Source organism: Haliaeetus albicilla, chromosome 2 (genome assembly GCF_947461875.1).
Source record: "Haliaeetus albicilla chromosome 2, bHalAlb1.1, whole genome shotgun sequence".
NCBI classification, from domain to species: Eukaryota; Metazoa; Chordata; class Aves; order Accipitriformes; family Accipitridae; genus Haliaeetus; species Haliaeetus albicilla.
Window position 1 is genome coordinate 53,640,002 of NC_091484.1, and position 13,573 is coordinate 53,653,574.

The window sequence follows — 13,573 nt, forward strand, 5'->3', positions numbered from 1 at the left end:
GTTTTTCTTCATTTATTAATGAAATATTCAACTCACCTATAGCTATTGGGGACTGATATCTACTTTTTTGTGAGCTAACATCTTTCAGTTATAAACACTTACTTTAAAACTGCCTCACAAATCCAAGGGACTAAAATGGATCAGCTGGTATAACAAAGAGGAATTGGCTTCCAACATTGTATAACCTACTGTTTTTGTTATAAACTGAGTACCTGGAATTCTCACCGGTTTTGCACAAGCAAAGAAAAAAAACCCCAAATGCCCTTTAAGATACGCATGAAAAAAACTTCCAGAATTTCCATTGCAGTGACTCTTTTTATGTTTTAAATTCCCAGTGGCAAGCAGAATAAAAAATTATTTTTGTTTTAGTTAAAAAAAAAAGGGTGTTAGTAAGTGCTATGCAGAATGTTTACAGCATCACAACCTAAGTATGTGTAAAATAACTTTAGCCTGGCATAGACACTGGGACCCAATGCAACTCTCTGCTGCTGCCCATTCAGAGTAACACCTCTGCAATCAGCAGTTCCAGTATATTTCTCCCATAGTAACTCAATTGCCTTCAAGACAGCTAAAATGTTTTGGTTCTACTACAAAGTATAACATCAGATCTTAGCTATAAGGTCTCTATTTGCCTGCAATTTAAATGCCCAATCACATGTATTTTTTAAATACCCCATATGGGAGAACTAAAGCAAAATTCACACCTACGCTAACATTCTACTCTGTTAAAGCATGACAGATGTTTCAAGTGACAAGGAGTATTAAAATCAACTTTTGCAAAGCTAAAGGCAGGAAGGAAAAACTATTCTGCGCTATTCCTGAATTTTTTTACAGCTTCAAAACTATACCCCTGTACACACATTTATTTCACTGAAATAAATGAGGTTTATTGAAGTCAGTGGTATGCCATGGCAACATTAACTCCTTTTAAATGAACAAATCTGCATTGGATTAGCACTTATTAGAATAGTTATTGTTTACCAGTCAGATCAGGACAGTTGGATCTTACTGGCCTTTCACACTAGCTCACATAACTCAGGTATCAGTGGCGAATGAAAAAGGTTAGCTCCTGCTAGTCAGACAGGACAATGTTGCAGATGCAAAGCCGTGTCCTGGAGTGCATCTAATAGTTTTAGGGTGTATGTAATTATACACATCTGCAACACATGCATGATACATATCTGTTAAAAGGTATAAAGTCTCTTTAGTTTTGGGATGAGAACTGTTCTGTTAGACTGTTGGAAATGAGAATTCTGTTCATTGGGTCTTTCCCTATGAACTCACCAGTGCAAATGAGAGAATATCTGGTTCCTTTGATACAGATGTGCTTAATATAAATCCTGAGGCTCTCAGGATATTGTCTGCAAAGGGTTTATGTTTTACTGATTTTTTTTTGTGATGGGCTGATAAGCAACAAAGAACTGTGTTAAAAACATCCACACAATAGACTTCTCGGAAGCCCATGAAATCCTCTATAAACAGAAAGAGGGACACAAGGCCTAATGGAACCAGATTGTCAAAGATCAAGACTGAAACTTACAGCAGGTCCAGTGGGGCCAGTGCTGCCATCACTTCCACGAGCACCCTGTGAGGAGGGAACATGATAAATATTTTGAAAAGAGATTCGAAGATCAGAGAAAGCCACAGTTAGTGGCTGGTCGTGATGACAAACAGACAGATGGGAAGTCACTTACAGCTGGTCCAGGGGCACCTATTCTTCCTCTCTCACCAGGGAGACCACGAGCACCCTGAAGAAAAAATTAAATTAACTCATTTATATCTATTCACTGATAAAGATTTCTTCTTCTAAGTCTCTATACAAAGTGTGTTGCAGCCAGGCAATTCTGTTCTAAATATTCACATACTATTACATTAGAGTATACAGCTACCTGGAGTGTCACTGATGACAAAAATTGACCAAAATGCTGGCTGAACCATATCTATCAGATTATCATTGTCCACAGCAGCAGTAAATACTTACAGGTTGTCCTGGGGTACCATTTTCACCAGGGGCACCAGGTTCTCCCTATGAAAAAAAGTTTGCAGGCTTGAGTTACTTAAAGGATGCTTTGGACAGATAGCACAACACCATCTAGATAGATATTCAACTGCTGGATCCTAGCGTCTTTGTCTTCTGTAGCACTTGTACCACAGTATACAATAACAGCACATCAGATCCTGAGGGTGCAGAGACTGTGACTGTCCCTGCATATACTGGAACATGGCCAGTTGGAATCCTCTTAGAAGAAGAGGACCAGAAAGAAGTTGCTTCTCTTACCCATGTCAGCTTTCTTTACCCCCTTTCTTTATTCTGATATTTACTCTGTAGTACACACCTAAGAGATAGGGCTTGGATAGTCAACTACCAATTCAGATCAATCAGCAACTTTTTTTTTAGCTAGAGCAGAAGCAGAGTGATGCTTTCTTTTGCCTTAAATTGACAAAGTTCCTGTCAAATGGCTGGAAATAAGGGTTGGCCTCAGGTATTTTTAACTTAAGACCAAAAATACCGAGATATGAGTAACAGCCATTAAAACATGACTCTCAGCAAGCCTGCAGTTGGTCTAGGCTGGTCTATATTAACAAGATTTGTCCTACACCACTTGTATCCTGAATATATCTGAATGCACCTAGTCTTAAATGCTGCAAACAGCACAAGTTTTTGCCTTCATCACTGCTTTCAGCAGAGTTATGTCATGAGTGACCTTGGTTTATTATGCTTGTGTTTTCCAGTCAGATTAGCACTCTTGCTAATAACTACTCTTTCCTTTACTTAATTGCTTTACCTGCTTTTAATCTCCAGTGACTGGACAGAGTGTTTGCTACCTCTTTACCAAACTTTTTCTGAAGGTTAACAGCTTGCAGTGATATTGGAGAATGCTATGTTACAATTAATAGCTCTATGAACAAGTAGTGCTAAGCTCTTAGAAACAAGCAAGAGGGAGAATTAGTATTTGAACTTTTCATTGTTAGATTTAAAAGTTCTTGAATACAAATCTCCTGTGAATAGGAGCAGCAGCATTAAAATTTCCTACGACCCAATATTGCAGTCATGTTTTTTAAAGAACACTGCTATTAGGCACTGGGGTGGAATGGGAGAAGAAGAAACTAAGAGAGGAAGAGTTTGCTAGAGATGTTTCTAGACCATATTTAAAAACTTTTTTTTTAACAACAGTGTTCAAATGTGCACTAATCTGAAGATGGTAAAAAGGGAAACGACTGTGAAGATCAAATAGCCTTAACTCAGAAGAGCACTGCATCTATCCAAACTTTTAGCAGAAATCCTTACACTAGAGCATGTGTCTCACACAGCAGAATTTTGTAGAAGAATTAGATGTTTTCATTTTAGTGTGCTTTAAAAAACCCCATGAAAATGCAAAATACAATCCATAGAAAAGCAGAGATAGCAAAATCAGTCCTAAGTGCTGCTGGATAGTCAGTCATCAGGAGCCCAATTCTGCAGCTCTTACTCATTGAAAGTACTAACTTGACAGAGGGCTCAAGAATAAGGCTCCAGGAATGATTTCTCATGTTGAGATGCATGTATATGTCCTACATGGATCCACTGACTTCTAGGTTATTGCAGCTGGTCAGTGTTTAATGACAACATGGAAGACTGACTGGAGGGGACTTCATATGTCTTTCACTAGAAAGAGCTACGAATGCATCCTACATTTTCAGATTTCATCTGTACCTTGTTGCCAGGAGTACCGGGTTGTCCCTTTTGACCATCCGGACCACTATGTCCCTATATTGAGTAGAAAAATAAATATTAATATATATTTTCCCACAAATGGCTATACGCAAACTCTTAGTCTTGTAAGGTAAATCCTTCTTTCCACACAAAATGTTTTCCTAATATAATCTTACTATTTTTTAAAAAAATCAGTCTTTCATATCAGGAGATATTAAAACCTTCAAAGAGGTTCATGCACTCCTAACTCAGGGGTTTTCAGTATGCTAAAGAGTTGTCAGTCTTAACTATTCAGGGAAAAAGTATGTATATACTCACCCTAATTCCCTTAAAGCCAGGGAGACCAGGAGTTCCAGGGAAACCACGAGCACCCTAAAAACACACAGTGCATGAATGATTGTCTCTCCTATTATATACTGCAGTTAAAAAGAAAGAAAAAGTCTTTCAATAAAATTAATGACTAGATTTGGGCTGTGATCATTCAAGTGAGGAACACAGTCCATTTCCTAACCTCCCAGGACCAGACTTGTTCCAAGACTAACAGTAATCAACCTGATTTTCCAGTTCTGAATCTCAGAAATTTCATGCATTAACATGTGATAGCACAGCTGTTTTAGCTTTCTATGCCAAGGTGCCTGCTCACCTGCTCCTGTGTAACTCGTCACTATATCACTTCTGTTCTAATTACACTAATTTTTTTGGGGGGGTGAGAGGTGGAACACAAAACAAAAACATAACTATATGATACCCCTGAAGCTAAGAACCAAAATTGGATTAATCCATATAGGGAATATTAGTATGTTGTTAATGTGGTGCAATTCAGAAATATTGTTAGGTTTCACTGATAAGAAAACTGTTTTGTATTGTATACAGTAGATCACTACACACCTGAGGGCCAGCAACACCTCTCTCACCAGGTCTTCCAGGTTTGCCAGGGTGACCCTAAAAAATGCAGTAATAATGCACTAAGAAGGAAAGCTCACTTCATAAAACAACAACATAAACCATTAAAAAAAGAAAAGACATTGGCAAAGTCTCTCTTTTTCAATAAATATAGAGAGCTTGTTAGCTTTCAAGTTTCCTTCTCCCTGTATTCATGAAGCTAAATAATGTATTTTGACAGGTTTTGAAGTTATCCATTTTTCTGTATGTTTCCAACATACAGCATCTCTTGTACTGTAAAAAAATATTTCAGGGGTTTATTTATTCTACCCAGTATTATAGAACAATGTAAAAGTTATGGCCAATAGAATGCTTAGCTTAACAATAACCTAATATTAGAGTTGAATCACTGCCCCAAAAGAGATGAGAAACATTTAATAACCACTTACGTCTTCACCAGCCTTTCCTGGAGGACCAGGGGGACCACGAGGACCCTGGGGACCCTGTTAAAAATAGATTGAGGATTGCTTAAAGCATCATTCTTCAGATAAGTCTTTTCACTGGTTTCTGACTTGAGTTGGGGCACAGCTGGATCCTAATTGACTTTGCACTTTATGATTCCAATCTGAAGGAGTCTGAATCTGAGTGTTCATCTCTGTTTCTGTAACAGGATCAAGCAGGAATATTCAATTCAAACATTCAAGGACGTGCATATGGATAGGAGAAATGGGCCTAAGCATTACAAGCCTGCTTTGGCGTCCTATTTCTAATGCTAACAGTGTCTGTATGTGAAACTGTACTTACTGTTTGACCAGGTTCACCTGGCTCACCAGGAACACCTTGAAAACCAGGAGGACCCTAGAAGAGGAGGGAGATGTTGTTAGTGTTTGACCAAGCTATTTTGTGATTTTACAGGTATGTCAATGTTAATTAGTCAGTAGGAGAGAGGAGACTGTACTTACAGGGGGTCCAGATGCTCCAGGTGGGCCTCTAGGTCCCATTAAACCCTGTGGGAGAAAAATTACAAAATCTTTAAAAAAAATCACCATTATATAAACTCATCTATAACACCAATTCCTGGTATTCCTAAAAAATTGGTAAGCATTGCAGTTTTCAGTGTGCAATGTCCAAATCAAGTTAGAGGAAGTTAAGAGATCTGCATGAATTTGCACAGGCAGTCCAAGTGCAAACAGATCTTCTAACGGCAATGAACCAGCACAGAATCCAGTAAAATGATTAGGAATGTACCATTATGGCTAGGAACTTTGAAATTAGACTTGTTAATCTATTCTGGTTTGTTAACAAGTGCACTGGTTCATTCTTCTATGTACTCTCTCCCTTCCTGTGCATGACTTTCCAGAGCTTAAAGATGAGGGTCATAACAACACATTAAGAAAGGTTGTATTTTTGGGCCTGTCAATTTTATCATGATTTTCAAGAACAGATGTTGGATAATAAGATCATTAAAATGGTAGAGAGGTAAAAGGGAAAATAAAGGTGTGTAAGTGGCAGTACTACCATGAACTGGGACATTCACACACAATTTCGGAAAGAAATCAAACAACTCTTATACATATTGTGTATATAACTATTTCAAATAACCATCAGCTTCTATTTAAATATTTCATTGTTTTCTGTTTTTGATTAAATTCTCTTCATTTCACCTCCAAAATAAGTCACTAACATATTCTTCTTGACTGAATTTAGAATTTACGTACACCTTAAAAAAAAAAAGGGGTCAAAAATCACTTTTAAAAAGGAAATTTCCACAGATTACTGAACTTTAACAGTTGTCTGAAGCTTTAGTAAGCAAGCAGCTTTGAACTGAAATTTAATTGAGTTTTCTATTATCAAAATGAATGTTTTATAAGATGTTTCAATAGAAATCATTATATTTTTAACTGGTTTTAAAACTTTCTCAGGAAATCTTTTAGATTTTCTGATTACAAGATTAAAATCATGTTGCCAGCTTTGCAATGGCTTATGTAGCTTTCCCGTAAGACTGAATACTTTTTATTAAGGGGAATAAATGCATATTATATACAGGCATTTACTTATGGAAGCTAAAGCAATTTTGTGGCTATAAAAATATGCAGTAATTCTAGGAAAAATACTGGCTTCTGGACAGTCTGAATCATATGTGCTGCATAAGCCCTGTGAATCTCTTCACAAATTATATTCCATAATTGTATTTCCCTCCTTTTCTATCTTCCCAATCACTCACATTTTCTTTATGAAACTTAAAATTTCCTCACAGTAGGTAGAATCTACTGCTGTTGCTGTCAGATGAACCCTAACTGACTCAAAAATTGGAACTTAGCAATTGTGACACCCTGAATAAATCCTCATCTACATTTTCTGATTTATTGTCAGACACTGAGGGCAGAACTTGATTAAAGATACACCTATTTTTCTATATTAGGTATCTAAATGGATGCAAAAATATTTTCAAAAATTCATTTAATATTACACTATTTTCAGGAATGGAAACAAGCACTGGACCCAGAATAATCCTGGGCAGCCCTCATCCTGCTGCTCACCCATCAGATGCATCGTCTGTGATGTCAGTGTGTGTGGTGAATTCAACCCATATTCTGTTATCTATGTGCACTGAAAATATCTGCTAACATCAGGAAGGGTTAGAAATTTATGTGGAAAGGCAATAGACTCCTTAAATATCCATTTGGAATAGTATACAGTAACTGATAAAGATTACTCCTCAGAATAGCCTTTTAATAGCAAGTACTAACATTCAATTATTGAGAACCAAACATGGTGGCCAATTTCCTACCAAACCTGTGCTATCCAAGGATATCAAAAGGGTTGTACACCCATGGGAGAAAAATGGTCACCAACCAGAGCTGAGATACTGAGTTACTTTCTAGACCTATGTCTGCTTTAGAGAGCAGCTTTACAATCGATCTTATTCCTAAAACACAATCTTCTGTCTCAATATGGGTAAAGTAATACTGTATCAAAGTACATGTGTTATCTGACATCAGATTATGAGATTCACTGTTTCATAAAAGTGTGGTCAGACACAATTAAAGCACAAGACCCAGTAGTGCTATATTCAAGTTAAATATACGGTCCCAAGACCATATTTCAAGTCCTAAGACTATATTTCAAACACTTCACATTGTCCTACATCAAAGGATCAGTTGACAGTCTGACTCAACAGATGATCAAAACACTAATTTTAACACTATGCTTTGCATTAATACAGCTCGATTAGACTCAAAGGAAAATACTAAACATGTTATTTATGCAAGTTATCAAGTACTAAATCATATACCTACCATAGGTCCTGGGCCAAAATCAGCGGCTTTAGATGGATCATATTGAGCAGCGAAGTTCTGTAGGTGATAAAAAGTTTGAAATTAAAATACTAAAAATTTTACTTTAAAAAGTATTGATAATTATCATCCTACATCTGACTGTCATATGTCTTGCTATACTTGCTATATGGTATGTTAAAGCAGCATATGTAAAGCTCAGTAAACATGGCCCTATTATAAATATATTTCTATTCACTTGTTTCCAGAAAGACTTTATTTTACTAGGAAGGCCCTTTCACACAATGGCCTCAAGTATCTATGCAGTAGCAATAGAGAGGCACTGCAATAGTGTGAACTGAAAATTAAGAATGTAAACTCAGCGCTCATTTAAAATTGAAAACTTTCTTGAAACGCTCAAATCATTCTGCCTAATTTCCAATGAGGGAAGTTATGCATATTTTTTCACTGCACTGCTTAAATAAAATTCCATGTACCAGCCCTGACTGACTATTGGATGAGGTGGGTCCTTCAGCTTCAGAAAGATCTGAGGAGCGTGCAGCCTCAGAAACACTGCACTGGATTTTTGATCTTTTTGTTTTGTAGGCAAATATACATCTAGTTTTGTGGAGTATGTTTTCGCTCTTCACTAAAATGGAAAAAAGTTCTATACAACACAATTGAAAATCCTTTTCTTGCTTGTTTTGTTTTTTTAGCATATAAAAATAATAGAAATTAATGAAAGCAGTTTGGGGGTTGCTAATAGGAAAACAAATTATTGCTATTCAAATTGAAGGCAAAAGAGTATTCTTCCATACAGGATGATTTACTAAACTTGACCAATATGACACTATGTCTTCATGCTCCCTGTGCAAGCTAACGTCAAGCAAAGAGTTAAAGCCAGTATTCTGTAGAGAATACATGATGGACACTTCTGCAGAAAGTGTGTATGCGACACAGTCCACTTACATTCTGCAGCATGAATATAGATAGAAATGAAATATTCTAAAGGAAGATATTCTAAAATTCTAAAGGACTTTTAAGTATAGAGTTTCAGCTTAAGGGTAGGCTTCTTCAGCTTATTCCAATACAGTTGCTGTTTCTTGAACCCAGCCACAAAGTGTTGTTTCTTTTCCCCATCTGCTTAGCAGCACAGGTTTCATTTAGTTGATTCCTAATCCATACATATTATGGCCGTATAAATTTAATGCTAATTAACAGGGTTGATTTGCTCCTGTGCGTAACTCCCTGTTGAATACAGAATCCAAATTTGCCACGGAAAATGTACATCCCAAGGAGAGTTTCATCAGAACTGGGACCATCAGTTTCTTGCAGATCACAAGAGAATGTTTCCTCTATTCTCCAATGCAACATCAGTGTTTTCCAGCAGATATGCATTTAGTCTTAGTCACAAAGCAGAGATTATCAGTTTCAGTAATAGAAAGTTTGGATGCCTTACTCCGCCAAGACCTGGAGGACCAGGGGGGCCTGGAGGACCTGGTAGACCATCTTCACCATCTCTGCCTGGTGGACCTGGTGGACCCTAGAGTCAAAAAGAGGATTATAAGGTGAACATTAGAAGTAGCTAAAGAAATCTCTGAAGTGATAAATTCATTAACAACCAGGGACCTACAGCACACACTACAGCAGTTCTATATATGCAGTTTCAATAAATGGCTAACTTTAGAAAATAAGTATAGCCTGAATTTACATTGTCTTGCTACACCTCATATCAGATATTTACTGTAGTTTCATATTTAAGAAGATTTATGGGGCCATGCTACCAAAGTGTAATCTCCAAATTGGGAAGTTTCAGTTTAAGCGACCAAAGTTTGGACCCGTGAAACCCAAGTGACCCATGTGAACCCACGCAGCCTGTCACATTCTGTTAGTGAGAGCCTAAAATTTGACCAACTGAGGATTGGCAGAGGTCAGCCCTACTGGTACAAACTAACACAGATCCAGAGTAAGTCAAAGGCCAGTTTTTAATCAGTCTAGACTATTTGCTGGTATAATTGCAAATTCAGTGACAATAAAGCAGTGCTCTTTTGATACTGTCACTCTGCTACCACTGTTGGAACTTTTTACAATTATTTTTGTAATTTGAAATTACATGTGTTCAGTCCAGCAACATTTGCCCTTATATTTTTTCATCCTCAATGCACAAAACTGGTCAAGTTTTGCCATCATGGCAATTGAGGTGAGGCATTTCATTTGGTCTGTATTTTGGACCTAGTTCAGTGCTAGATGAAATCCATAATAAAAGTCTTACTGATTTCTAAAGGAGCAGGATTAGGTTTGCTGCCTTCAGGACAAAGAATATATCTCATTTCATTAAACAAATTCAGTTAGTGGTAGCCTAAAGCAAATATCCAGTGGACTATACAGATATACTAATAGTTCCCATTATGTTTTTCAGCATATTATGATCTAAGAAATCTTCAAGAGCTACCTATCAGTAGTATGGCATTTCCATTTTTAGAAGATACAAAAAAGACACATGGTAACTACACACTGTCCAGATAAGGATGTGAATTTCAGAATACCACTTTACAAAAAGCAGCAAAGACGGAGAAGCAAATCCGAAAAGCAGATATCAGCAATATGAATTAACATTACAATTAAGGTATTCAGCTGTCCTTATTTATGGTTACTTTTACAGTAGCCTTTAACAGTACAATATCTGCTTTGACTAATAGAAGGTAGATGACAAATGCCTAGCTGCCAAGAAGAGAGCTTTTTCAAGCCATCTTTGGAGGCACAGATAATGAATGATCCTCAAAGCTAGCTTTGTCTATTCGGGTTTGATATAGAAAGCTTATCCGCATGCCATATTGTTCAAAGACTACATCTTTATGTGTCAACTTTCCCTTCTGCATTTTCATGCACTATTTCCACTATGGGCAGTTGGAAAAAAGTTTTTCAAACCATCACTTGGATTGCTAGGTTGCTGTCTGAACTCAACCACATCTGCTCAGGCACAATGACCACAATTAGGTTGGTGAGGTATTGCTGGGGCAGAATTTGGTACACAGGTGACTTGGTTTCTTTTTAATGAAATTGTACATGCAAGCTTCTACAGGTACATTCATTTAATCTCACATCAATGCCTAAACTTAGTTTTTTTCCTACTTGTCTTCCAACAACCGCTGTTCAAAGATCACAAACAGATGAACGTCAATCTAATTCCTTACCCTTTCTCCCTGTGGCCCTTTGTCTCCTCTAGGGCCCTGCTGAAAGAAAATAAAACTTAATGAGTTACCGTGGAAATTTTCCAGGATGATACAGGGAAACAGATACATTAAAAATAATTAGTGTACATGAAAAAGGGAAAGCAGACTGCACATACAAGTCCGATAGCTACTTTCCACAGACAGCATATTCTTTTTCCACAGTAACTTTTTGGAAATTGATTTTTAGTCACTGTCATTACTATGTCAGTTAAAATTATCACTGTACAGTCCACAGAAGTACTTGCAAAGTTGGTTTTAGTCTCTACTGGATAACTGGCTCTAATTTAACAGTAGTGACTTTTAGAAATAAAGCAGAAACTATTTAGCCTTTTAGACCTGTATGGATATTGCTGTACTCTTCAATTCATGTAAATTTTTCCAAAGGAACTCAGTTTAGTTCTTGGTAGGCTTAGCTCTGCTCTTGGGTAAAGCAGCTTATATCCAATATTTGGATTTACCCTGCTGTTAAGATGTTGCAGCCATCGTTTCCTCCTTTTTACTTCCTACTCATCTCAGTACTACTGCTATTCTCAGGGAACACTGGAAATAATGAATGTGGTTGTTTTTCCCTTCATCCAATATTCAACAAAATATTAATCTGCCTAAGAATATCTGATATCATCTCCATTTCCACACAAGAAAAATTAAAATGCTTACCTTCCGCCCTGCAGGTGTCTGGAAAAAATAAAGAAGAGAATTAAAAAAAAAGACACACTTTCTCCCAATATTTTAAACTAAAATAATGTACAAACTTAGACTCAACTTCTTACATAATTTTTCTCAGTACAGTATATTTAAATATGCCGTATGGTTTTAAATTACTATGAAGGCTAGAAGTTTATTATATATCAAAGATACATGTAACTACATTAGAACATTCTGTTGAAGACTGACAATTTTATACCTATTACAGCCTACAAAACTGACATAAAAAGTCACACCTGCGTTCTTCCATAATCCTTCTGTGCAATGAAATTTAGACTGTAAGACTGGCTTTAAAGTAGAGTAATCTCCAATCCAAACTGCCAGGTATGATGTCCAAACACCACTGCTCCGTTACTTTCTCCTCATGGTCTTTACACCTATGAAGGCAGTCTCTTAGAAAAGGACGTCCCACTTGAGAAATTGGGGTGGGTACATTTTCAGGCAGTCCCATCAGGATTTAATCGGTATCTTTCCATGACCATCTTGGGAATTAACATTAGTAAATAATACTGCCACGAAAAAGAAGTCTAGCCTGTTAATTGAAGTTGAGTGTTACATATTAGATACGAAATAATTATACTGACCTCACTCACATCTGGAAAAAGAAGGGAAGGGAAAGAAAAAAAGGAGATAATTAGAGTGTGGATTCAGTTATTTTACAAGGTTTACATTTCAATGCTTTTAAATCAAAATGCAATTTGGTTAATTTTCTTAATGCTAGAAACATTTTCTTAACGTAATTTCTTACTTTTAAGATGATTATCTTAACTGTAAGGACTCACAGGTGAGATTCCTATGTATTTCAAATTCAAAACAGACTTGCTAATGAAATTAAAACAAGTAATATGGTTGATACAGTAAAAAGGCAGATATCTTCTATAAGCCTGCTCTAAATATGCTTAAACATAGCTCCATGGAAAAAAATGGACATATATATTTTCACGTATGTGTGCATGTAACAGATGAATAAACCCAGACAGGCTGACACACGTGAAGATATTAAATTGTAGGAGTAATCTTAAATTTTAATATAAATGGCCCCATCCCACTTTTTATGGGGAATGGTTCTACCCAAGCGTACCTATCTCCACAATTTCCTGTCAAACGTCGTATAGTATGTTAAAGAGAAGTTTGAAGCTATTAAACACCAAATAGCAAGCAACTTCCTCTCTGTATGTTATTTACTACTAAGTACGCTCTTGTTAATTAGTTGGAGATACTGATTTTCAAAAATCCGTTTTCTGAATTTCAAGCAATTAAAACTCTATTTCGGCTGAAACTTGCCATGGTAAAAACATCTCACATCACACCTGAATGCCAGCAATTTGACGCTATTACTAACAGGTTGTTGTGTGTTTTTCCACAAAGCGTCACTTTGGCAACATATGATCACGCTAAATTCGGACGATTCATACAGTCCAGCAAAAAGGTAACAATACTGAAGTGCTGAACGCTATAAAGAGCTGAAATACCACGGCAGAACACCGATTGCCTATACTAACTCAACATAAAATTAAAACCACTATTGCCCCCGGGTGATGGTGACACTGGCGACTACACTACCGTACTTAAGGAAAAGCGGGGGGCGGTCGGTCCGGCGGGGTCCCCACACGAACCGCTCCGTCTCCTCAGCCGCTGCTACCGCTGCCCGTCACCCGCGGGCGGGAAACGTCCCCGGGGGGGGCGGTCGCGCTGCCTGGGACAGGCCGCAGCCCGGCCGCCCTCCCCCCCCCCCGAACGGCCCCGCCGCGGGCCCTCGCCCCTCCTCAGGGCCACGGCCACCA

General features: G+C 37.4%; 1 protein-coding gene across 2 annotated transcripts in view; it reads right to left on the reverse strand.

The window, feature by feature from the left end:
* COL1A2 (collagen type I alpha 2 chain) overlaps nt 1-11,852 on the reverse strand; it is a 38,473-nt gene extending 26,621 nt beyond the window's left edge. The window contains exons 1-13 of one of the 2 annotated variants that reach the window (XM_069774867.1): nt 11,742-11,852; nt 11,046-11,084; nt 9,311-9,394; nt 7,876-7,932; nt 5,539-5,583; nt 5,381-5,434; nt 5,026-5,079; nt 4,583-4,636; nt 4,013-4,066; nt 3,695-3,748; nt 1,982-2,026; nt 1,695-1,748; nt 1,541-1,585 (exon numbers count right to left, since the gene is read on the reverse strand). In XM_069774867.1, coding sequence (XP_069630968.1) covers nt 1,541-1,585; nt 1,695-1,748; nt 1,982-2,026; nt 3,695-3,748; nt 4,013-4,066; nt 4,583-4,636; nt 5,026-5,079; nt 5,381-5,434; nt 5,539-5,583; nt 7,876-7,878 — 462 coding nt within the window. In that variant the 5' untranslated portion in view covers nt 7,879-7,932; nt 9,311-9,394; nt 11,046-11,084; nt 11,742-11,852. The remainder of the gene's footprint in view (nt 1-1,540; nt 1,586-1,694; nt 1,749-1,981; nt 2,027-3,694; nt 3,749-4,012; nt 4,067-4,582; nt 4,637-5,025; nt 5,080-5,380; nt 5,435-5,538; nt 5,584-7,875; nt 7,933-9,310; nt 9,395-11,045; nt 11,085-11,741) is intronic. The other variant, XM_009930894.2, reaches the window with a different exon arrangement.
* Between the last annotated feature and the right edge of the window lie 1,721 nt (nt 11,853-13,573).